General features: G+C 42.5%; 1 protein-coding gene across 1 annotated transcript in view; it reads right to left on the minus strand.

Annotated features, from left to right (window-relative positions):
* Positions 1-17,680: 17,680 nt before the first annotated feature.
* The window catches only part of P3H1 (prolyl 3-hydroxylase 1), a 51,171-nt gene continuing 42,123 nt past the window's right edge, over positions 17,681-26,728 (minus strand). The window contains 3 exon segments of the mRNA XM_077457929.1: positions 17,681-18,884; positions 20,764-20,904; positions 22,438-22,513. Of these exon segments, the coding sequence (XP_077314055.1) occupies positions 18,651-18,884; positions 20,764-20,904; positions 22,438-22,513 (451 nt within the window). The 3' untranslated portion in view covers positions 17,681-18,650.

Below are 26,728 nucleotides of genomic sequence, written 5' to 3' on the forward strand. Positions count from 1 at the left end.
AGTCGGCAAGTGGTTAAAAAGAAAAACCTGGCATTTACAATCACTTTAAAGTGACTGTAAAGTTAGTTTTTTTGGTTAAAAATAACAAACATGTTATACTTACCTGCTTTGTATTGGTTTTGAACAGAGCAACCTGGATCCTTCTCTTCTCGGGTCCCTCTTTGGTACTCCTGGCCCCTCCCTCCTGTTAAGTGCCCACACAGCAAGCAGCTTGCTATGGGGGCACCGGAGCCGAGTCACAGCTCTGTGTGTCTATTCAGATACGGAGCCGCAACCCGGGCCCACCCCCTCTCTCTTCTCATTGGCTCACTGAATTAAATTGACAGCCAATGGCACTGCGCTGCTGTCTCCGCCAATAAGGAGGGAAGGTCTCTATCGCTGGATAGAGATGGGGCTCAGGAAAGGTTGTTTTTTTTTTTTTTTTTTTATATATCTTCATGCGTTAACCACTACAATACGGGGCACTTTCGCCCCCTTCCTTCCCAGCCCAATTTTCAGCTTTCAGTGTTCTCACAATTTCAATGACAATTGCGCGGTCATGCTACGCTGTACCCAAATTAAATTGTTATCATTTTGTTTGCACAAATAGAGCTTTATTTTGGTGTTATTTATTAACGACTCCGTTTTTTATTTTTTGTGATACAAGCGAAAAAAGAGCGTAAATTTGCAAAAAAAACTATATTTTCTTCTTTCTATTTTAAAAGAAATCCAATAAAATCGAATTCCCGATCATCTGAATGTTGCAGTTGAAATGGAGACTCATCAGACTAGGCAACATTTTTCTGTAGTGGTTAGTTACAACCCTTGCTGGATGACCTTGACTTGTTGGGCTTACCAGTTACCTTCTCTTGGCCTGCTCTTCCATGTCTAGGGGTTCCCAGGGTTGATACCCAACGACTTGAACACTGACACGAATAAAGTCCTTTTAACAAAGGTTTTATTTTGCAGTAGTAACATCCAGTAACACAGTCTCATATAGGAACAGAGGGCACCGGTGAAGAACTCTGGCACCTTGAACTGCAGGTCTAGCAAAGTCTCTAATTCCACCCAGAGAGTAGCCACTCGCAGCTGGGTACTTCAAGGCTGAACAGATCTCTAGCCAGAGATCATGGCAATCAGCACGTTGACTCAAAACTTGAAGCAATCCTATGAACATGTACAAGTTGTAACTAAGGGTGAACAGGAACCTTTTTCCTCAGTACCTGGAACGTTTCCCGTCTCCTCAATGGTACTGGAAAAGCGTGGATGTCCTTCCCAACTCAGTAACCAGGCACTTCCCAGGATGCCACTTGCCGGCCCTCCTCCGAAGAGTCCTCCCCCGGTTACTTCCACGAGCTGTGGTGTCCCTCCAAGATGAGAGCACAACCGGACACCTTGAATCCTCCCTCAGTTACTGTGCCTCAGACCAGCTGGGTCCCAGACTCGGGACCAGACGGATCCCTTCCCCAGACCCGACAGGTCTATCAGGGGCCTCCAACAGGAACATGTTGCGGGGTGTCAAACACCCCGAGACAGGGACCCCTCATGGGGCTACCCCGGTCCTGGAACCAGAACAGACCACACGGGTCCCACAAACTCCTCTCCCCTGAACACGTGACCCACACCTCTTAAGTACCCCATCCCAGACTCATCAGTGGGCCCTGGCACTCCCACTGATTGGTTCCGAGAAGGTTGATACCTAAACATTCAACCAGGCCTGGTTCTGGCCTGTCATGTGCACCTCACTGTTCACATGACAAGGCAGAACTTCCAAACACAGCCTGACCAGACTGATGTTAAGGCCAACCTATGTAATCAACCCTCAGAACCCCTACTGTTCTGAAGCAAAAACTAAATTTACATGCGTATGACATTTTGTCCAAAATGTCATCCTCTACATTTCCAATCTTCTATTGTTTGATTTTGGTGATCTGTGCAAATTCTAGCCTCAGTTTCCTGTTCTTAGCTGACAAGAATGGCACCCGACTTGGTCTTCTGCTGCTGTAGCCCAAAGTTTGATGTGTAGTGCATTCAGAGATAGTAGTCTGTATACCTTGGTGGTAATGAGTGGTTATTTGAGTTACTGTTGCCTTTCTATCATCTCAAACCATCTGCCCATTCTCTTCTGGCCTCTGAGATCAACAAGGCATTTTCCTCCACACAACTGACACTCACTGGATATTTTCTCTTTTTTAGACCCTTCTCTGTAAACCCGAAAGATGGTTGTGTGCGTGAAAATCCCAATAGATCAGCAGTTTTTGAAGTACTCAAACCAGCCCGTCTGGCACCAACAACCATGCCACGTTCAAAGTCACTTAAATCCCTTTTCTTCCCCATTCTGATGCTCGATTCGAACTTCAGAAAGTTGTCTTCACCACGTCTAAATGCATTGATTTGTTGCCATGTGAACGGCTAAATAGCAATTTGTGGTTCCAAGCAATTGAACAGATGTACCTAATAAAGTGACCAGTGAGTGTATACCATACAGATGTGCCACTTCACAGGCAGGATAATGGCATCCCTCAGGCATGTTATTTAGCTTAAAATTTAGCAATTTTATTGTTGCCCCTTTAAGCATTATTAAAATCGCTGCTCCCCGACAAAGACATTTTTTGAAAACCTTTTCTTTTCCTTCGTACATGTTTCATAAGGCAGTGCCCAGCTCCCAGTGCCATTTGTTTAACAGTGATTACCACTAATAGAAAAGGTATTATCAACCCTTGACTATTAGCTTAAAAATGGTCATCACTGTCACCTTCCATTGAATTCAGGGGGGTGTTATGTTATGATACCCAAACTTATGACAGGTAAGTTCTTCTCATCCCTCTCTCCTGCCCAGGCTGCCTTGATGATGATCCTGCTCTGCTCTGTACTATGGCTCTCTGTGCTACAGATGAACCAATCTATGACTTGGAGATTGTGAAAATGTAGAACATCCATAAACTAACATCACGCATGAAGCTGGCAGGAATTCCTAACATTTTTATGTAAACTTCGTAGAGAAGAACACAACCGTCTTTCTCTGGGATCTCTCAATGCAAATCTCCGCTAACAATGGGCACATTAAATAGAAAACTTGTTCTCCAACGCATTGTCTGTGGGAGGACCGAGAGAGCGCTAGATGCCTGAATATTTACCCCAATCTTGGGGGACACAGAGTTTTTACTATTATCTGCTTTTATATTGTTTTCTATTTGGTGAAGGGTTTCATATTAATATGTAGCTATGTAACAATACATACAGTGTAATATGTGTGTGTCCATAGCTTACATTGTTGTTAAAGTATCTAAACCCAAGAACAAAAAATATAATATATTGCAGCTTACCCAGTCCTGAAATGTTCTGGCTGCATTTGTTTTCGTTTTACAGACTTTTTTTCCTTTCTGGTTTACCTGGTGACCCTGTCAGTAACACTGTTCTAGAGTGACAACGCTCACCAACTGTAGATGGAGGAGCAGCATTGCCACCCTAAGAGCGGACTACAAGCAGTCCCCCTATCTCATGTTCTGCATTACCAAAAAAAGAGGGGTTCGATAGTCCTCAAAGAAGAACATTGTAACTGATCAGAATAACGCACATGAGCATGGGAAGTTAAATTAGAACTAAAGGCAAAACTTTTTTTTTTTTTTTTTTTTTTTTAGTTTTGGATAGAGTGAAGATGGATTAGAACACTTGTCCGTTTTTATTACGGTCTGTGCCCCCTTTAGGGAGATTCACCCTCTCTAATCTGACACTACCGGAAATGTGTTGACTACTGAGCCTTCTTCAATAAAAGTATTTGTTCCCCAAGAAAAACATGACTTAGTACTTGGTGGAGAAACCGTTGTTGGCAAGCACAGAGGACAGACTCTTCTTGTAGTTGGTGACCAGGTTTACACACATCTCAGGAGGGATTTTGGTTCACTCTTTTTTACAGATCTTCTCTAAATTCTTATGGTTTCTTGGCTGATGCTTGGCAACTCGAAATTTCTGCTCCCTCCATAAGTTTTCTACAGGATTAAGGACTGGAGACTAGCTAGGCCACTCCATGACCTTAATGTGCTTCTTCTTGAGCCACTCTATTATTCCCTTGGCGGTATGTTTTGGGTCATTGTCATGCTAGAAGACCCATCTTTAGTGTTCTGGCTGAGGGAAGAAGGTTCTTATCCAAGGTTTTACAATACATGGCCTCGGCCATTGGCCCCTCAATGTGGAAAAGTTGGCCTGTACCTTTAGCAGAGAAACAGCCCCAAAACCTAATGTTTCCACCTCCGTGTTTGAGTGTAGGGATGGTGTTCTTAGGGTCATAGTCAGCATTTTGCTTCCTCCAAACTAGACGAATCGAGTTAATGGCAAAGAGCTCCATTTTGGTATCATCTGACCACAGCACTTTCTCCTAATCCTTCTCTGAATCATTTAGATCAGCGGTCTTCAAATTACAGCCCTCCAGTTGTTCAGGAACTACAATTCCCATCATGCCTAGTCATGTCTGTGAATGTCAGAGTTTTACAATGCCTCATGGGATGCGTAGTTCCGCAACAGCTGGATGGCCATAGTTTGAGTATCCCTAATTTAGATGTTCATTGGCAAACTTCAGACGGGCCTGTACATGTGCCATCTTGAAGATGGTGACCTTGCGAGCGCTGCAGGATTTCAATCCATGGCAGTGTATTGTTACCAGTGGTTTGTTTGGTGACTGTGGTCCCAACTGCCTTGAGATCAGTCACAAGCTCCTCCCGTGTAGTTCTGGATTGATCCCTCACCTTTTTCATAACCATCCTTACCCCATGAGGCGGAATCCTGCTCCATACGATTGATGGTTATTTTGTATACCTTTCATTTGTGAAGTATCCCTACAGCAGTTGCCTCATTCTCACCAAGCTTCTTGCTGATGGTCTTGTAGCCCATTCCAGCCTTGTGTAGGTCTACAATCTTGTCCCCGACGTCCTTTTACAGCTCTTTGGTCTTGCCCATGATGTTGAGGTTTGAATGCAAGAAAAAGATTCTGAGGACAGGTGTCTTTTATACACATAACGAGTTGTCATTAGGAGCACCTTCTTACATTGACAGGACTAATCTGTGTATCACATGAGTACATATTGTAGCCAGTCTGTGGGAGCCAGAATTATTGTTGGTTGGTAGGGCATTAAATACTTATTTTACTCACTGAACTGCAACTCAATTTATAACCTTTGTATCATGTGTGTTTTTTCAGGATTTTGGGTTGATATTGTCTCTATAATTTTTGTCATAGGTGTATTTTAAATGATAGACACTTCATTTTTTTTGTAAGTGGGCAAACTTACAAAATCTGCAGGGGATCAAATAATTATTTCCCCACTGTAACTTGAGGCAAAACTTTTTTTTTTTTTTTATTAGTTTTGGACAGAGTGGAGAGGGATTACAACACCTGTCAGTTTTTATTGCCATCTGTGTCCCTGTTAGAGTGAGATTCACCTTCGCTATTTGACCGGTTAACCATTATTATGGAAAGTAAAATAAATATTTTGATACAGCAGCATTATGGCATGCTCGTTCAACAGACCTTTATCAAATACGACAGTTTTTTAACAATTTTCTAACCATGTATGGCCAGGTTCAGTTCTGTTGTTGATGGATCACTAACCAATCCGTGACTTCTGCCCCTCTCTGCTAATCCCTTCACTGGCTTCCCCTACCCCACCGTATAAAATTCAAAATGCTAACCACAACATATAAGGCCATCCACAACATCGCCCCCATCTACATCACCAACCTCATCTGCAGATATCGCTCTAATCATCCCCTCCGCTCCTCCCAGGACCTCCTCCCACACTCGCCTTCAGGACTTCTGCAGAGCCTCTCCCATCCTCTGGAATTCCCTGCCCCAGTATATCTGATCAGCCCCTAACCTGTCCACCTTTAGGAGATCCCTGAAAACTCATTTATTCAGGGAATCCTATCCCACACCCACCTAACAACTGTCCCCGAGCCACCCTATCAAATCATTCTCTGCAGCTATTAACTTTTGTACCACCACCCCCTCCCTTTTAGAATGTAAGCTCTATGAGCAAGGTCCTCCTGTCCCTTCTTTATTGAACTGTACTGTAATTGTGCCGTCCCCCTCTACATTGTAAAGCGATGCGTAAACTGTTGGTGCTATAAAAATAGCGTATATAATATATATATATATATATATATATATATATATATATAAAATATATAATGGATAAAGCAAAGTCTATCCAATTCAACCCACAGAGGAAAAAAAAAAAAACACAGATCAAAAACCTCCCATTATACAAAATCCAAAAACACAGTTGATCCAGAGGAAGGCAAAAAAAACAAAAACAATAAAGCATGATCCAGGGTGGGGGGGATTCCTTCCCAATACCATAATCCTGATCCAGCACATTCACATTCCCTAGCAGCTTTGGGATGAAACCTTCTTTTATTGTTTTTTTTTTTTTTGTGAACTGAGTGGTGTCGGCCCTGCCCAGTGTCTTTTGATAAACTACTCAATCACTCTCACACTTTTGGATCTCTGCAACGTAAAGGCTAATCATTCTATAGTCTAGGAAAAGGACTAGGAAGGACAAACAGACTATTTGAGATGCAGAGGACACAGGACAGCTCAGAATTATTGGGGTTTTTATTTTATTTTTTGTAATTATCGAACAGATATAGCAAAATACTTCCAATGGTAGATTTAAAAGAGAGACGTTAAGATTTCCCTAAATATATATATATATATATATATATATATATATATATTTTATAGTTGTGCTCATAAGTTTACATACTCTGGTAGAATTTGATTTCTTGGCCATTTTTCAGAGAATATGAATGATAAAACAAAAGCTTTTCTTTCACTCATGGTTAGTGTTTGGCTGAAGCCTTTTATTATCAATCAACTGTGTTCACTCTTTTTAAATCCTAATGACACAGAAACTACCCAAATGACCCTGATCAAAAGTTTCCAGTTCTTAATACCGTGTATTGCTCCCTTTAACATCAGTGACAGCTTGAAGTCTTTTGCGGTATTTGTGGATGAGGCTCTTTTTCTTCTCAATATTGAACCCTATGGACTAAAACTGGGATGCCATTAAAGATCATGTGCGTGTAAAGGCGGACTTCCTAATACTTTTGGTAATATAGTGTGTGTATATATAAAGTTTTTACTTTATCAATGCAAACATTTTTTTTGTCGCTTACATATTTTTGTTGTTGTATCAAATGTAGAATTTTGTAATTTTGTCCATTAGAGGGTAACACACACATATATATATAATAGGGCTGTGGAAATTAACGATTAATTGCTTGATTAATCGTTGACTTCTTTGATTGATCAAAATAATTTTGATTGAGGACGATCCACCGATTGAGCTTCGGATCGGCGGCCATCTTGGTCCGCCCGGCGGCGGCCTATTAGCTGTGCGCTGACATCATCATCACCCGCCTGCTTGTGCTGTCTACTCTGTGGACAGGTCTGCCTGCTGTCTATTCCGGACAGAGTGGATAATCAGAGATGTGGATATTACGGTATGGGGGGAGATGTGGATATTACGGTATGGGGGGGAGATGTGGATATTACGGTATGGGGGGGAGATGTGGATATTACGGTATGGGGGGAGATGTGGATATTGCGGTATTGTGGCAGATGTGGACATTACGGTATGGGGGGGAGATGTGGACATTACGGTATGGGGGGGAGATGTGGACATTACGGTGTGGGGGGGAGATGTGGACATTACGGTGTGGGGGGGAGATGTGGACATTACGGTGTGGGGGGGAGATGTGGACATTACGGTATGGGGGCAGATGTGGACATTACGGTATGGGGGCAGATGTGGACATTACGGTATGGGGGCAGATGTGGACTTTACGGTATGGGGGCAGATGTGGACTTTACGGTATGGGGGCAGATGTGGACTTTACGGTATGGGGGCAGATGTGGACATTGCGGTATGGGGGGGAGATGTGGACATTGCGGTATGGGGCGGATGTGGACATTGCGGTATGGGGGGAAGATTAATTTAAAAAAAAAATTGAAAAACTGTATGTGCGTTATAATTAATCGAAATTAGTTGATTAATCCTTTTTTTTTTTTTCTAAACGATTAATCGAACACGAAAATTTTAATCTGTGTGTGTGTGTGTGTGTGTGTGTGTGTGTGTGTGTGTGTGTGTGTGTGTGTGTATATATATATATATATATATATATATATATATATATGTGTGTGTGTGTGTGTATATATATATATATATATATATATATATATTTATTTAACATTACATAACATATTTAACATGTTAGTAACCATATTGAGCTAATGTTGATTTCTATTACATGTATATGCAAAAAAAAAAACAAAAAAAAAACACTGAAGACTTAATTGCAGTTTTGAATTTACATTGATGGTTGCAAATGGTAAAATCAATAACATGTTTTTTCATATGAAGTCTTTTGAAATTTTGCAAAAAAATCAGGGTTGTGGACATTTTGCAAAATATATAAAACTTGCAAACGTCAGATGCACACAAAAGAACTCCGCACATATAGACTGTAAAAACAATTTTCTTTAATATTTTATTACTGATGCATTGTCCCCGCTAGAGGTGTGATATGGGATTTAGTGGTATTTGTAATGCTGCTGCCCTCCTGTGGACAATGAAGGCACAGCATCTGCCCTTGGCCAAGGAAGCTAGAATGTCTTTTTTTTTTTGCACCCGTCTGTCTGTATACAGTAATACAGCTGTGGTCATCATTCACTTTGTATATATGCATCAGAAGTCCTGCATAGTGATGGTTCCACCAAATAATCCTTGCGACAAGCCGGTAGAACAGGATGGGACTTCTCCCAGACAGACGAGGTTACCTGAACAAGTCTGCTAAAAGTGGAGTTCCACCCATAATTAGATCTTTAGCTCAATCTGTCCATTCCAGCAACATGAACAACATTTGGCTATTTTTATTTTTTCCTTACTTTGTGAAGCTTGTTGCTAGGGTGTCTCCTGTATTCTGCCTCCTTCCAGGCTGTGGCACTGTACGTAATTTCCTGTGGTGCCAGGGCTTCTGGGAGATGTGAGTCAGTGGGCATCGCCGCATGATAACAATGGGGTGGGCACTTCCTCCATTGATGCCCATCGTGGTGGCAACCAGACACACTGCTTGCGCTACACCCTGTGTAGAATGCGTGAAATCAGGAGGTGCCAGCAGCACCTTATTCTGGAACAGAGTCCTACTGGGCTTCAAATGCCCACAATTAAGACGAAAGCCCTCAGGAAACTGAAAACTAAGGTAAGTAAATAAAAAATGTACTTCAAAACATGCTTTACAGTATGTTATTCATACAAGCAGAGCGGATGAAAAAAAAAAAATGTGGGCAGAACTCTGTTAAACTAAATCAGTCACAATAGTTACCACTGATCACCTCTAGGTGTCTAGAAAATCCAAGAAGGTAACGCTGTTCCAGGTGATCACGATGATGGATCCGGATGTGCTGGGTGCAAGCCACGGCTCACCACTGAAGTATAGGGAAGAGTATAGGCTGCAAACCGGCAATATCGATCCAACAGATTTATTTGAACAAAATTGGTCTCATGACTGCCACCAAGACAACAACCATGGAGGGCTGACGCGTTTCACATTGCAATAGTGGTTCTTCAAAGCTAAGCAACGACTGCCTTCTCCTCTGCAGGTGAGAGTTCATGCAATCAGCCTCCCAAATGCCTGAGAAGCAGGTATAAGACATACATACTGTATATACACCCCCCCAGTGAATAAAACACCAAAGGCAATGTTTACCCAGCATCACTTGATTAAAAACATATATAACCTTCATATGAATAAATATTAGGTATGCACTGATAAAATAATTTTTATTTTTATTTTTTTACAGTGAGTACGAGTACCGATTTTTTAATAGTACTCGCCGATACCTACCGCAACTGTTTTCTTTTAACTTCAGCTGTCCGCAATGGTACAAAGCATTGAAAAGCAATTTACAAATAATTTTTAGCACTTTTTCAATGTGAAATGTGTAAATATATGTTTGTTAATATATATGTGTGTAAAAATATTCACTAAGCAAACAAAGAAAAAGTTGAAATTGTTTATCGTTTATAAAATAGACGTGAACAAAAGAAAAAAAAGCAGGAAAATAATAATTTAAATGGAGGAGAATAGGGAATTTAATTAAGGCTGAGTAGATTAAGGGGTTAAACAGAGGAACATTTGTTCATCCTTTTGATCTGCAGATGTAGAAACAGAAAGATACAAAAAGAAACAATGTTTCTTTTTATTTTAGTGTTTCAGGGCTGAGCAATGGTTGTAAAACATTGCCGGCTGCTTTTTTTTTTTTTTTTTTTTTTTTACACAGCTCCAATTACCGGACTGCTTTAACACTGGGGAGACCCAATGACTGCTCAAAGAGCCAAGCCTTGAAAGTATCAGTTTCAGGTATTGGTGCATTTGCATGAGTACTGATACTTGTGCAAATACTCAGTATCGACACCGATACTAGAATCGGTGCAACCTTAATAAATAGTATTAGGAAATTATATATATATATATATATATATATATATATATATATAAATAATCGATCGGCGTATAACATGCACTTTTTCCCCCTTAAAATTGGGGGAAAGTCGTGGGTGCGTGTTATATGCCGATCCCCACTGTCTGCGAGTCAAAAATACCGACCCGACTTGCTCGGCTCCGCTCGTAGTCCCGCCTCCCTGCTGTTTCTGGAGCGAGCGCTGCCGCAAAAGACCGAGCCGACTGTACTGTGTACTCAGCTCGGCTTGGCTTGCAGTCCCGCCCATACTGGGAGGGACTGCGAGCGGAGCCCAGCCGAATACACAGTACAGACAGCTTGGTCTTTTTCGGCAGCGCTCGCTAGAGAAACAGCAGGGAGGTGGGACTACGAGCAGAGCTGAGCAAGTCCGCTCGGTCTTTTTCGGCCCCGATCGGTATTTTTCGACGGCGCTCGGTGTTAACCCTGCAAATATTGCTTTTTGACAAACAGAAGTGCAACTTTACAATATTAATGACAAAACTGTAAACTCTATTGGCTATAATGCAATTGCACACATTACCTGAATTACCTGAATATATTACCAATATTAAGGAGAAAAAAAAAAAGTCTTCCAGCAGCTTAGGCTTACAGTAGTAGATGCCCCCTACTTATTCTTATGTGGTAGTGCGATACATGTATAAACCTTTCATGCCTAAGCATATTTCTGGCATTTGTTGCTTAAAGAGGAAGTAAACCCTGATGAGTTTACTTCCTCTTTCATTCCCTGCAAAGGTAAAACATAATGGACTACTATGCATTGCATAGTAGTCCATTATGTGTCACTTACCTGACACAGGAGCCAGCGAAGTCACCGCTGTCCCCTGTAGTCCGGCGCATCCATCTTCTCGGTGGGTCTCGCTGCTCCGCCACTGTCATTCGGCGAAGCCGCGATGACGTCACTCCCACGCGGGAGACGCCACTCGCGGCATATCGCCGTTGACCGCGGCACGCTCAGTGCGCCGCTGTCTACGGCGCATACGCCTGTCTTTCGGCAAATATCTCCTAAACCGTGTAGGTTTAGGATATATTTCTTGGACCTACAGGTAAGCCTTAATCTAGGCTTACCTGTAGGTCAAAGTTGGTTGTAAGAGTTTACAACCACTTTAAAATTTGTATTTTTTTGCTAGAAATTTACTTAGAAGCCCCAAATGTATATTTTTTTTTTTTTAGTATAGACCATATAAAATAAAATGATGAACCTTGTAATATATCATGTCACGCGGTATTTGCACAGCAATCTTTCAAATGCAATTTTCTGGGAAAAATACACTTTTATGAATTAAAATAAAACGAATCGTTAAAGTTAGCCCAATTTTTTGTATAATGTGAAAGACAATGTAACGCCGAGTAAATAGATACCTAACATGTTATGCTTTGAAATTGCGCACACTCGTGGAATGGCGGCAAACTTCGGTACCTAAAAATCTCTGTGGGCGGCGCTTAAAAAAAAAAAAAAAAAAATGTAACGGTTGCCAGGTTAGAGTTACAGAGGAGATATTTTACTAGAATTATTGTTCTCACTCTGGCGACATCACATGTGTCTGATTTTAACACAGTTTATATATTCTTCGCTGCGCAAGCTCACGGGGACGGGGGTGCTTTTATAAATCAATACATTTTTTTCTTATTTTAATTTGCTTACATTGACACTTTAAAAAAAAAAAATTATCACTTTTATTGCGGTCACAAGGAATGTAAACATCCCTTGTGACAGTAATAGGTGGTGACAGGTATGCTTTATGGATGGATCGGGGGTCTAAAAGACCCCATATCCCTCCTTTGCACTTCAAAGTATTCAGATCACCAAAAACAGCAATACTGAACACCGTTTTTTTTTTATTTATTTTTTTAAACTGCGCCATTGGCTGTAGAGTAAATCGAAAGTGACACTGTGACATCGCTTCCGTGTTTACAGAAAGAAGACTGGAACAAAGCGGTTTCCGGCTTCCCTCCAGTCTTACTTCAGAGCGGAAGTGCCGGATCGTGGATCGGGTCTCCTGGTGGGATGGGAAGCCCAGAGAGAGCGACGGCTGCGGAACGTCTCTCAGTGTGAACCGGGGCTAAAACTTGCAAGCCGATTGGTTACTATGCACAGCTGCACCAGATTTTGTAACTCTTCCCCCAATGTGTCCTTCACCAAGTCTAGGGTACTATTAACCACCCAATCACAGCAAGTATACTGGCACATGTGTGTGTGAGCTGATCATCAGGTGGGTGTGTACACACGAGTATCGGTGAATGCTCATTGATCGGTGAATGTGCAATGCAAAACAGAGAACCAGTGGGCAACAGACTCGGTTTCTGACCCAATCTGCCAGACTTAATATTATTATGTAAAAATGACTCAAACACAGAATTAGAAAAGAAACATTTTACTGTAACAGTCTTTTTTTGTTTTCATTAAGGCACTTAAATACCCAGGAAGGATGGCACATATGGGCAACCACAAAGCGACACAGAACAGCCAAAAGGGGGTCTTATTTATATATAAAAAATATTAAAATATGGAGGAAAGAAAAATGTATGTATTGCCCAAAGCAACCAACCAATCAGATTTGGTCAATCTAAAGTAAAATAAATGGAAGCAGAGATGTTATGGATAACACAGATGCCATCTGTCCCAACAGTCTTTATAACCAGACCCCCATTAAGAGGAATAGTCCAACAGTACATTTAGGCTACAAACTTCAAATACTAAGCCTCAGCCCTCGTTCACATTGAAATCACACGACTTGATCTGATCTTGCACAATTTCAAAGCCGCATTTCAGTTCAACTTCAGGGAGGTGGGGTGACTTGAAAGACATTGTGCAGGTTCATGCACAGATGTCTATTGAAGTCGCCAAAAAGAACACTTACCCGTTCTATCCCTTTAAAGTGACACTCAGCCCCTGTTCACTCTGGCGCGATTTGACAGTTCCAAATTGTGACGTCGCAACTCATTGCCGGCAATGGAGCGGTTCAAATAGCTGTATAATGACGGTAAGTGGTTAAACTAGTGGATGTGTATAGTTTATAAGGATATAGTTTACGGTCATGTTAATCCATGTTACCAGCAACTGGCTAAGGCCCCATACACACTATTAGATTTTCTGCCGATTTTTGTCTTCAGATTTATCAAAACCATGTAGTGCAAGGGCCTGCCTGATTGCTTACACATTGAAACTCTTTAGGTTTGACCTCATATTATATGGTTTTGGTAAATCTGAAGACAAATATCTGCAGGGGCAGCTGTAATGGGTTCTGGTGTTCTGAGAAACTAGGATAGAATGAGTCAAGACACTGAAAAGAAACCCGTACCAAGAATCATATGTAGGCTACCGCTGATCTCCCCTCCTAAAACTAGTTGCCCAACTGTCAAGCTGATCCAATGGCTAGAACTCTTGCTTAAAATGGAGTTCCATCCAAAAATGGAACTTCCACTTTAAGTACTGGTGACTCCCTGACGTGGCACATTTGGCATGTCATTTTATTTGGGGAAGGAGCAGCTACCCCATTTTTATGGTCACCCAGCGCTCCCACTTCCTCCTTGGCACGGGAAGGAAGTTCATCTCTCCCCCCTCCCTCCCTGAAATCTTCTGGAAAACGTCACAGGTCCCAGAAGACTGCCTGGCTAATCTCAGTGCACCCAGCTGTGAAGCCAAAGCTGGGCGCCCACAGCAACAATGCCAGCGCCATGGAGAGGATCGGGGCTCCGTGTGCCCGCATCGCTGGACTGTGGGACAGGCAAGTGTTTGATTATTAAATGTCAGCAGCTTTTTGTAGCTGTTGACGTTTAAACGAGTGGAACTCCACTTTAGGAAGTAGATTACTTCACTGGCTACACACTTGTTCCAGACCATGAACTAGGAAAATACACTGCTCAAAAAAATTAAAAGGAACACTTTTTAATCAGAGTATAGCATTGAGTCAATTAAAGTGGAGTTCCACCCATCGGACCCCCCCCCCCCCCCCCCCCGGTATCACAATTGCCACCTTTCAGGGGGGAGGGGGGTACAGGTACCTCTCTAAGACAGGTATTTGCACCCACTTCTGGGCACAGACTCCCACGGGTGTCTATGCTTCTTCCTGTCCCACCGCGCTGTCTGCTGGGACACACACAGGTCCCAGAGACAGTGTGGCCCATTCCCATTGTGCTACGTGACTCGCGCATGCAAAGTAGGGAACCGGGAAGTGAAGCCGCAATGCTTCACTTCCTGATTCCCTCACAGAGAATGGCGGCGGCAACAGCCAAGAGCCGAGCGATCGATCGGCCTTGGCTGCCGACATCGCTGGACCCCGGGACAGGTGAGTGTCCATTTATTAAAAGTCAGCAGCTGTAGTATTTATGGCTGCTGGCTTTTAATAATTTTTTTTTTCCAGTGGACTCCCTCTTTAAACTCCTGGGATATTGATCTGAGTTAAAGCGGTTGAAAACCACTGCACTTTTTTTTTTTGCAAGGCAAAAAGCATAACAGCACATCATGTGAAACTTGCCTCAAAAGGAAGCCCTCCAACGATGCGAATCACTGTAGACGGCATCCATCTTCACCCTGTCTTCCTTCCGGGTTTGTGGACTCCGGCTCTGTGACTGGCCAGGGCAGCGATGACGTCACTCCAGCGCATGCACGCGGGAGCTGCTAGTCACTGCACAGGGCTCTGAAGAAACGGGCGACCGTTCCTTCCAGTGAGGTTACTAGCTGCATGTACAGTAAATATCTCCTAAACGGTGCAAGTTTAGGATATATTTACACTACCTATAGGTAAGGCTTAAAAGATGGAAGTTTACTTCCTCTATGTAACAGAGGGGATTGTTAATTGGTGTCAGCTGCTTTGGTGTTAACTAAATTAACAGGTGCACTAGATGGGCAACAATGAGATGACCTCCAAAACAGGAATGGTTTTACAGGTTGAGACCACTGGTATTTTTTTCCCTACTCATCGTTTCTGTTTTGCATTTGGCTAGGGTCAGTGTCAGAACTAGGAGGCGATACTTGGACCCTATATTAGAAAGGCAGTCCAACTGCTCCCGGATGGCACAACATCAATATGTGCCATTGCCAGAAAGTTTGCTGTGTCCCCCAGCACAGTCTCAAGAGCATGGAAGAGATCCCAGGAGACAGGCAGTTACTCTAGGAGAGCTGGACGTGGCCATTGAAGGTCCTTAACCTATCAGCAGGACCGGTATCTGCTCCCTGTGCAGGGAGTAGCACTGCCAGAGCCCTACAAAATGACCTTCAGCAGGGCACTGGTGTGAATGTCTCTGACCAATCAGAAACAGACTTCATGAAGGTGGCCTGAGGACCCAACGTCCTCTAGTGGGCCCTGTGCTTACTGCTCGGTGCCGTGGAGCCTGTTTGGCATTTGGCACTGAACACCAGAATTGGCAGGTACACCACTGGCAACCTCTGCTTTTTACAGATGAGCGTAGGTTCACCCTGAGCACGTGACAGACATAAAAGGGTCTGGAGAAGCCATGGAGAACATTACGCTGCCTGTAACATCATTCAGTATGACTGGTTTGGTGATGGGTCATTGATGGTCTGGGGAGACATATCCATGGAGGGACACACAGACCTCTGCAGGCTGGACAATGACACCCTGACTGCCATTAGGTATCGGGATGAAATCCTTGGACCCACTGTCAGACCCTACGCTGGTGCAGCGTGTCCTGGGTTCCTCCCAGTTCATGACCATGCCCGACCTCATGTGGCGATAGTATGCAGCAAGTTCCTGGAGGATGAAGGAATTGATACCATTGAATGTGCCCCCATGCTCGCCTGACCTAAATCCAATAGAACACCTCTAGGACATTATGTTTTGTTTCATCCAATGCTACCAGGTTGCACCTCAGTCTGTTCAGGAGCTCAGTGATGCCCTGGTCCAGATCTGGGAGGAAATACCCCAGGACATCATCTGTAGTCTCAATAGGAGTAGCCCCACTGTTGTCAGGCATGCATACAAACTACTGAGGACTATTTTGAGTTGCTGCACTGAAATTTAAGAAAAATGGAGTCGCCTGCTGCATAATTTTTTCACTTTGTTTTCGGGTGTCTTTGAATTCAGCCCTCTTTGTACATTGATCATTTCCATCAAATGATGTGGCATCCTTTCGTTCCTAACACATTACCCAGCCCATATCAGTGTAGAGATGCAGCGTCACAATTTTTTCCCCATTGAGATCTGATGCATTTTCAAAGTGTTCCTTTCATTTTTTTGAGCAGGAAAAGTCCATCTGCCATGTCACATCTTTTTATAGACCTGTACCCCAGAAATGTAATTATTTTGTACTGGGAAATACTTTAACATTCATTTTATTTTGAATGCTTCTTTCTGCTCTTCCGTGCTGGCAGAGCCAAGGAACGACCACACCCTTTACTACAAGGGTCCGTGTATAGAAGAAGGAAAGGGACATGTCTAGGTCTATTATTGATTTTGCTGGGTCTAAAGCTGGCTACACATTCTACAATTGTATTGTACAATTTTCCTATAGATTTACTAAAACCATATAATAGGAGGTCAAAACTAAACACTTTTAAATTGTATGCATCAGGCCAGCCCTTGCACTACATATTAGGTAAACAAATGGTGCGCTAAGCCAATTAAAAAAATAAATTTTAAATTGGTAGATTCCTTCACCTTTTATTGTGCTACTATTTAGGTAGTAGCCCCTCAAACTGTCAATTCCCTTAAGACAAGTAACGCAACGCGTTGGGAGGAGCTGGTGCCATCGCTACTTGTGGCTTCCGGGTATACGAGACACGGGGAGGAGGCAAGCTCGCCAAGGCTTTTAATGTTACAAAGGTGATTTTACAAGATGTTCTACATGTGAGTGGGCACTTTTTATATGTTTAAAAAAAATGCATATACATTAGCACATGTCTAGCTCCAACAGCAAATTGCGGCCACTAATGTATAATCTCTCATGCAGCAATCGCATGCGAATGATCAGCTCTGGAGCAGTCTACATCCAGGGCTGATCACTCACATGTAATCACTACATATGCGATTACATGCGAGTGGCCGCAATTCGCTGTTGGAGCTATTTGTTTTAAATTCTTTTTTCAATGAAATTCTGCAAATTTGTTAATTTGGAAATATTCAAATTAACGAAAACCCATTTAATGAATTTTTCGGGAAAAAAAAAAAAAAAAAAAAAAAAAAAAAAAAAAAAAAATCGAAAGAAAATTTGAAAATCTGAAATAAAAAATAACCAATACTAACTATTCAATGATAGATTTTGGAATTTTTCTAAATTTGGCTGTTGGTGAACATAGTTAATACAAAATGTATGAATTAGCCGAAATGATGAATGCGCAGGGGGCTTGGAGGATCAGGTTAGTATATCTCATCTCCACTCTCCTCACCCCTAGGTAAAAACAAGGCGTTAACCCATGCAGTGCAGCCACAGTCCCCCCCATAGTTCCTCTTTAAGAATCCAATACAACAGAACACATGGAGATAGAGCACAGCTGTCTGCATTGCTCATAGCAACCAATCAGCACCTTTTTTTTTCTTCCTTGACCTTTACCAGAATGCCAAACAAAAGAAGCCTGATTGTTTGCTTTGGGTCTTTTTTTTTTTTAATAGTCCAATTGTATGCTGTATCAAATCCTCTTGGAAATAATTAGGTTTCATATACAGTCTTTTGTTCAGAAAATACTCTAACATCCCCTTTCATATCAGTTTCCAAGTACAGACAGGGACGGAAATAATGGATTTTCTGACATCAACCACCAAAAATTGCACAAAGGCGTGCAATAATAAATAGCACCTGTGTGTGTTAACGGAAATGGAGATTTACCTTATTAAAAAAAAAAAAAAAAAAAGTATATAAAGCTTCTTGAGGTCCTCCTCCTATAACAAGATTTTGGCTTCTGTTTTGCAGTCCACAGCAGAAAACCTCTTAAATAAACGTTGGGTCAGGAGGCCGAGGTCTATTTCATGAGCACAGTCTGGCAAACAGATCGCGGAGACTCGCGAGTCATAAAACTGCCTTTTAACTAAAAAACACTTTCAAATACTTTAGGAAAAAAATAAATGTATACTGTAATGGCAGCTTGGTTCCCTCAAGAAAATGATCTGTGGCAATGGATCCCTGATTCACAGATTCCATCCAGGCAGCAGTCTGCAGGTCAATGTCTGTGTTTCCGTTATAATTCCGTTTTTGTTTGCAGAGACTCCAATGGTGGTCCGAGGACCCCTTCCTTGGAAGTGTCAGAGTCTGGAGCAGTCGGTGGCTCTGGTTGTGTAGCAGAGTCCACAGGGCCATCAGATGCATGCTGGGCGTTGCCACCTTCTGAAGGTATTCTCTCGTTGCTTAAGAATATTTCCACGTCTTCTGTGTTAAAAAGCATCTTTATCAAATCATCTGCTTGGATCCGTTCCTGAAAACACCAAAAAGGTATTAAAAAAAAAAAAAAAAAAACTGTAGAATTATGGCCTCTTATTAACCACTTACCGACCACCTCACGTAGATATACTGTGGTTCGTACAGGCAGAATCGCGTACCTGTACACTGCCCTTTAAGAGGCAGCTTGGGGGCGCCCGCTGAGACTTCGTGAGCGTGATCGCGGGTCCCGCAGACTCTGTCCGCGGGGATATCCACAATCGTCTCACGGAGAGGAGGAACTGATTTATAATAAGCATCTCCCCGTTCTGCGTAGTGACACTGATCACAGCTCCCTGTAATCTGGAGAGGTGATCAGTGTTGTGTCACACACAGCCCCTTCCCCCACAGTTAGAAACACTCCCTAGGACACACTTAACCTCCCTGGCGGTATGATTCAGTCCGGTTTTAGGTGCTGAAAGCGGTACAATTATTTTGCATGGGAATTTGGCGTTTTATTTTGTAGTCCTGTAATTCTTAGGAATAACTCTCTTAAATCTGTTCAAACCAGAGTCTAGCAGACATCCCGGGTATGATAAAGTTTATAATATAATAAAGAATAATAAAAAATTATTCAATAATGTAAATCAAATCCAAAAACACTGAAAAAGGGACACTTTTTGGTTGCTATGGGCAATCTCCAAATTCCAGGCAGAAAAAAACAGTATTTATAATATAAAAGTGCATGCCGGGCACTGCACAGACCACTAGGGACAAAGGGGGTGTGTATTTAATACAGTACTGTAATCTGTAAGATTACAGTGCTGTGTGTGTTTTGTGTCTTTTTACTTTTTTGAATTTGCCGCTGTTCTCCGCTCCCGTGCGCCGTAACGTCGCAGGGAACGGAGCTCGGCGGCATTCGGCACTGTGAATCGAGCGGAGGACAGCTCGATCACACAGTGCGGGGGACATCGCTGGATCCAGGGGACAAGGTGAGTAACTCTCCCTGTGTCCTCCCTGCATCCAGCGAAGCCATCCCGAGTCTGGCTCGGGGTTACCGCTTCTATCAGAAAATTCCTAACCCGAGCCAGACTCGGGATTACCGCTAGGGGGGGTTAATTCCTACAGCGCCACCTAGTGCTTAACCCCTTCACTGGCAGTCACATTTACACAATTATTAATGCATTTTTTAATTGCAATGATCGCTGTATAAATGTGAATGGTCCCAAAAATCGCACCAAAAGTGTCCGATCTGGCCGCCATAATGTTACAGTCACGATTAAAAAAAAAATTGCTGATCTCCGCCATTTCTAAAAATAAATTTATAATAATAATAATAATAATAAAAATTCCATAAAAATATCCCCTATTTTGTAGATTCTAGAACTTTTGCACAAACCAATCAATATACGCTTATTGTAATTTTATAATTTTACCAAAAATATGTAGCAAAATACATATTGGCCTAAACTGATGAAGACTACTTTTTTTTTTTAAATTGGGGATATTATAGCAAAATAAATTTAAAAAAAAGCGAGTTTTTGAAAATATTTTTGATAACGCAAAAAATAAAAAATAAACTGCAGAGGTTATCAAATACCAAAGGAAAAGCTCTATTTGCGGGAAAAAGAGGATGTCAATTTTGTTTGGGTACAACGTTGCACGACTGCACAATTGTCAGTTAAAGCGACGCAGTGCTGTATCGCAAAAAATGGCCCGGTCATTAAGGTGGCAAATCCTTCCGGGGCTGAAGTGGTTAAAAGGGAATTAGGGGCTCACTGACTTTCTGGAGTAACAAGTATTTCTGTGTACTTGGGATAAAACATTGAGAGGGGTGGAAATATTACTGCATATTTTTTTTTTTCTCTTACCAGGACACGATTAATCAGCAGCATACAGACCTGTTTAACTTCTATTTGTTCCATGATGTCACTTACCCTTTCATTATGTCGGGGGTCCAGTGTAAACCACAATGCCACAGCACATCTCTGACCCTTAGTGACTGCTTTTACTCCATGGGGGTTCTCTGCTCCGGAGGAGAACCCCACCATTCGCCCACACTGTGGCCTGACTTCAGCCTATAGATAAAACAAAATTATATCAGATGTTTTGGACAATTCCATTCGAATGGTCCAAAAATCTCCAAATTGTGTGCACATGTACACTTCATTCAGACTTCACTGATGCCTACGAAAAGCAACCAGAAGTGGGGATCTGAGTACCCCCCCCCGGTGGCCACGTCATCGGATTTGACAGCAGCGGGGGCCAATGGCTGCGCTGCTAACAATCTATCCAATCAACAGCCAAGAACCCCCTAGCAAAGAGAAGGCACGTCCCCGTGGGACAAGGTTGAGGGTTCAGGTAAATAAAAACTTGGGGGGGGGGGGGGGGGTCGCTAACAGGTGTTTTTTCACCTTAATGCATAAGATGCATTAAGGTGAAGAAAACAGGAACCTTTACAACCCCTTTAAGGTCTAAGCCCTAGTTCACACCAGTGAGGCTTTGAAATAACGCTACTTCAGTGCCATTTCAAAGCCACAGATCAGTGCGATTTGCACCACCGGTTTCATTGTAGCTTGCGACTTCATTTAAAACAGAAGTGTAAGCAAGTAGCAATGAAATCCCCAAAAAGTAGTGCAGGAACTTTTTTCAAAGTCGCTGTGACTTGAGTCGCAACAATATTAATGGTTCCATTGCCAGCAATGGGGTGTAACTTGTCATGCAATTTTAAACTGTAAAATCGCATAACAAATTGCACCAGTGTGAACCAGGGCCAAGGTAAGAAGAGATCTGAGGAATCTGGCAAGCTACAGTGCACCTCTCTTTGCTCTAGGTCAGTGGTTCTCAACTCCTGTCCTCAGGACCCACTAATAGGCCAGATTTTAAGTATCACCTTGGGGAGAGGCAGACCAGAATACTGCATTCACATCACCTGTGATGTATTTCAATTGTATTGCAAACCTGGCCTGTTAAGCCCCATACACACCATCAGATTTTCTGCTGATTTTTGTCTTCAGATTTACCAAAACCATGTAGTGCAAGGGCCTGCCTGATTGCTTACACATTGAAACTCCTAAGGTTTGACCTCATATTATATGGTATTTGGTAAATCCGAAGGAAAAAATAAAAAAATCAAGAGAAAATCTGAAATCTGTGTGTATGGGGCTTTAGTGGGTCCTAACAGGCCAGGATAGGTCCTGGGGACAGGAGTTGAGAACCACTGTCCTAGGTGGTCGATAGGTGATGACGCCAAGGGCCTAACACAGGGCTATTTCTGCATTGTGCCAGGCCTTTTCTTTGCACTAGAATCGGATCCCATGGGTGTTCACACCCATGGGGTCAGCTTTAGCCAATCGCATTGCTTTTTGCAAAACATTTTTGGAGTGTTGTTAAGACACCCACAGCAGTGCGCATAGTGCCATTGTGATGCGGTGCGGGAAACGCACAGGAAGCGCTGTGAATTTCGCACAGCATCAGTGTGAACCAGGACTTAATCTGCATATTTGTTCTTTGGATAGTTACATAAAGTAATAAAGCCTCAGGAAAAGTAAAAGAAAATAACAGAAAACTAAAAACAACAAGTCCTTGTGCCTTTTAAGAGCCACACTTACCGTGACGGTTTTGGCATCCAGCTCTGTGAAGTAGAAGTTTCCTCCCTCAAAGTCTCCATTTAAATATAATATGGCACTAAAAAAAATAAAAAAACACACACACACATCAAAAATTAGGGAGTGTGCAAAGCAGAACAAGAGTACATTTCGGTCTATCTGCAAAACCACGTATGATGCAATTTGCAAAGGCCAAATTACACCTCTTACTTGCCATAAGCAAAAAACGCCACTTGTAGGCTTTATGTGGCCTTCAGCCTGGGCAAAGGTCATGTGGTCTCCTGCCGTATAGAGCACTGTGAGCGTTTCACATCATTAGAGATTTTAAAACATCTATGGCTTTCAATAGCCAGACGTCTTGATGCGCTTGGCTGAAAACCGAAGTGGAAAAAATATATAATTCATACAAGTAGAGTTGATGCCAAAGAGCTCAATTTTGGTCTCCGCACTTTCTCCCAATCCTTCTCTGAATCCTATAGATGTTCATTGGCATAACTATACGTTTGCCTTCTTGAGGAAGACTCGCTATGTTAGGACGAAGAAAAATGGTGACTATGACCCTAAGAACATCAACCCTACAATCTAGCACGGAGATGGAAACATTCTTTGGGGCCGTTTCTCTGCTAAAGGTACAAGCCAACGCTGCTGCATTAAGGGACCAATAGATTGTAAAATCTTAGATGAGAACCTTCTTCCCTCAGCCAGAACACTGAAGATGAGTCTTCTAGCATGACAATGACCCAAAACATACTACCAAGGCAACAAAGGAGTGGTTCAAGAAGAAGCACATTAAGGTAATTGAGTGGCCTAGCCAGTCTCCAGACCTTAATCCTATAGATCAGGGAACTTCAAACTACGGCCCCCCAGCTGTTGCGAAACTACACATCCCATGGAGGCATTGTAAAACTCTGACATTTACAGACATGATGGGAATTTTAGTATTATATATATATATATATACCCCTGTTTCTTTATCAATTCACCACAGCTCTCCATAGCGCAAACCCATTCTCCTCTGTTATATATTTCAGGAAGGCTTTTGTCCCACTCCTCTTTGCAGATCCAAATTCTGCAAATCGTTAAGGTTTTGAGCTCCATCCACATATTTTCTACAGGATTAAGGGCCGGAGACTGGCTAGGCCACTCCAGGACCTTAAAGTGCTTCTTCTCGAGCCACCCGCTTGTTGCCCTGGCTGTGTGCTTTGGGTCATCTGGAATACCCTTCTATGTCTCATTTTCAATGCCCTGGCTGAGGGAAGGAGGTTCTCACCCAAGATTTCACAGTACATGGCCCTGCCTATCGTCCCTTTGATGCAGTGAAGTGGTCCTCCAAACCACCCCCAAAAGCATAATGTTTCCACCTCCATGTTTGACGGTGGGGATGGTGTTCTTGGGGTCATAGGTAGCATTCCTCCTCCTCCAAACACAGCGAGTTGAGTTGATATAAAAGAGCTTGATTTTGGTCTTCTCTGACCAAAACAATTTCACCCAGTTTTCCCCTGAATTATTCAGATGTTCATTAGCAAACTTCAGATGGGCCTGTACATGTGCTTTGTTGAGCAGAGGGACTTCAGTCCTTCATGGCTCAATGTGCTACCAATTGTTTTCTTGGTGACTATGGTCCCAGCTGCCTTGAGATCATTGACAAGATTCGCCCGTGTAGTTCTGGGCCGATTCCTCACCGTTCTCATGATCATTGAAACTCCACGAAGTGAGATCTTGTATCTCCCAGACGGAGGGAGATTGACAGTTATTTTGTGTTTTTTCCCATTTTGCGAATAATCGGACCAACAGTTACCCTCTTGCCAAGCGGCTTGATGATGGTCTTGCAGCCCATTCCAGCCTTTTGTAGGTCTACAATCTTGTCCCCGTCATCCTTGGACAGCTCTTTGGTCTTGACCATGGTGGAGAGATCTTATTGGATTGCTTCTGTTCACAGGTGTCTTTTATACAGGTAAAAAGCTGAGATTAGGAGCACTACCTTTGAGAGTGCTCCTAATCTCAGCTAGTTACCTGTATAGAAGAAACCTGGGAGCCAGAAATCTTGCTGATTGATAGGGGACCAAATACTTATTTCACTCATTAAAATGTAAATTTATCACTTTTTTGAAGTGTCCTTTACTGGATATTTTTGTTGTTCTGTCTCTCACTGTTAAAATAAACCAACCATTAAAATTATAGACTGATCAGGTAAACAGCCAAAAATAGAAACGAACAGAGCTTACTTATCCCATTCCATCCAAAAATGTAAAGTTTGGTGATGGGTTCAACAAAGCACATTACTGCAGCTATATAAGGAACATTTCCTGTGCAGATCGCAGGTCTCATCAGGTTGCCTTTGGCCTAAGGCAGAACATTAGCCTGAATTTTCCTGTCTATGCATTGCACAGAGATTCCAATGTATTCATTTCATGACCTTTGTTAACAGAACAACCTGAATCTCAGACAGGTAGCAGCTTGACTGAGATAAAGAAAAGCAGTCTGTGCCCCTACAAATGTTTAACCACTTTAATACAGGGCACCTTCACCCCCTTCCTGCCCAGGCCAATTTTCAGCTTTCATCGATGTCGCACTTTGAATGACAATTGCACGGTCATGCAACGCTGTACCCAAATCAAATTATAATTTTTTGGAGACAGATAGAGCTGTCTTTTGGTGGCATTTAATCACTGCTGTTTTTTTTTGTTTTTTACTGAACAAATAATAAAAAAGGGGGAAGAAGTGGTTTTCTTCTTCGTTTCAGTTATAAAAGTTTGTACATAAGTAATTTTTATCCTTCATGGATATGCTGCACTGATAATCTGTGTAAAATGTTCCCTATGAAAAGGAGGGGAGAACACAGGAAGCACCACCCGAGTGTAGTATTAAGGTACAATTTAATTGCAAGGTAAGTAATGCACTTACAAGATAGAATGTAAGGCTCATCTGTATGTGGGTAGCTTCCCCAGTCTCTGACCACCTCCTGTACCATGTCCCCAGTCTCTGACCACCTCCTGTACCATGTCCCCAGTCTCTGACCACCTCCTGTACCATGTCCCCAGTCTCTGACCACCTCCTGTACCACGTCCCCAGTCTCTGACCACCTCCTGTACCACGTCCCCAGTCTCTGACCACCTCCTGTACCACGTCCCCAGTCTCTGACCACCTCCTGTACCACGTCCCCAGTCTCTGACCACCTCCTGTACCAACGTCCCCAGTCTCTGACCACCTCCTGTACCACGTCCCCAGTCTGACCACCTCCTGTACCACGTCCCCAGTCTCTGACCACCTCCTGTACCATGTCCCCAGTCTGACCACCTCCTGTACCACGTCCGCAGTCTCTGACCACCTCCTGTACCACGTCCGCAGTCTCTGACCACCTCCTGTACCACGTCCGCAGTCTCTGACCACCTCCTGTACCACGTCCGCAGTCTCTGACCACCTCCTGTACCATGTCCCCAGTCTCTGGCCATCTCCTGTATAAAAATGTTTTTTAAAAACAGTCATTTTCAGTATCGGTGCTGTTTCGGTATCGGTTTTCGGCCTAGTGTATTTTTAATTTTCGGTATCGGTTTCGGCACCAAAAAACCCATTTCGGTGCATCCCTACTCCCTAAGACACACTTTACCCCTTGATCGCCCCCTAGTGTTTAACCCCTTCCCTGCCAGGGACATTTATACAGTAATCACTGCATTTTTTTTATAGCTCCGATTGCTGACAATGACAATGGTCCCAAAATAGTGTCCGATGTGTCCACCATAATGTTGCAGTCACGATAAAAGTCGCAGATCGCCACCATTAATAATAAAAAAAAAACATAAATCTATCCCCTATTTTGTAGACGTTATAACTTGTCCAAACCAATCAATATATGCTTATTGTGATTTTTTTTTTAACCAAAGATATGAAGAAGTATACATATATCAGCCTAAACTGAGGAAAATTATAGTTTTTTTTTTATAATTTTTGTGGGATATTTATTATAGAAAAAAAATAAAAATCATTTTTTTTTTCAAAATTGTCGCATTTTTTGTTTATAGCGCAAAAAATAAAAACCGCAGTGGTGATCAAATACCAGCAAACCAAAGCTCTATTTGTGAGGGGGGAAAAAAAAAAAAAGGAGGTCAATTTTGTTTTGGTGTAGCGTCGTACAACTGTGCAATTGTCAGTTAAAGCGACAGTGCCGAATCGCAAAAAGTGCTCTGGTCAAGAAGGGGGTAAAATCTTCCGGGGCTGAAGTGGTTAAAAATGGAGAAATGTAAGCAAAAACTATTTTTTTTTTCATTTTGGATAGAGCAAGTGGAGGGTTGGAACC

This window comes from Lithobates pipiens, unplaced genomic scaffold (assembly GCF_037356315.1).
Source record: "Lithobates pipiens isolate NorthernLeopardFrog02 unplaced genomic scaffold, aLitPip1_a1.2 Scaffold_27, whole genome shotgun sequence".
Lineage (NCBI taxonomy): Eukaryota > Metazoa > Chordata > Amphibia > Anura > Ranidae > Lithobates > Lithobates pipiens.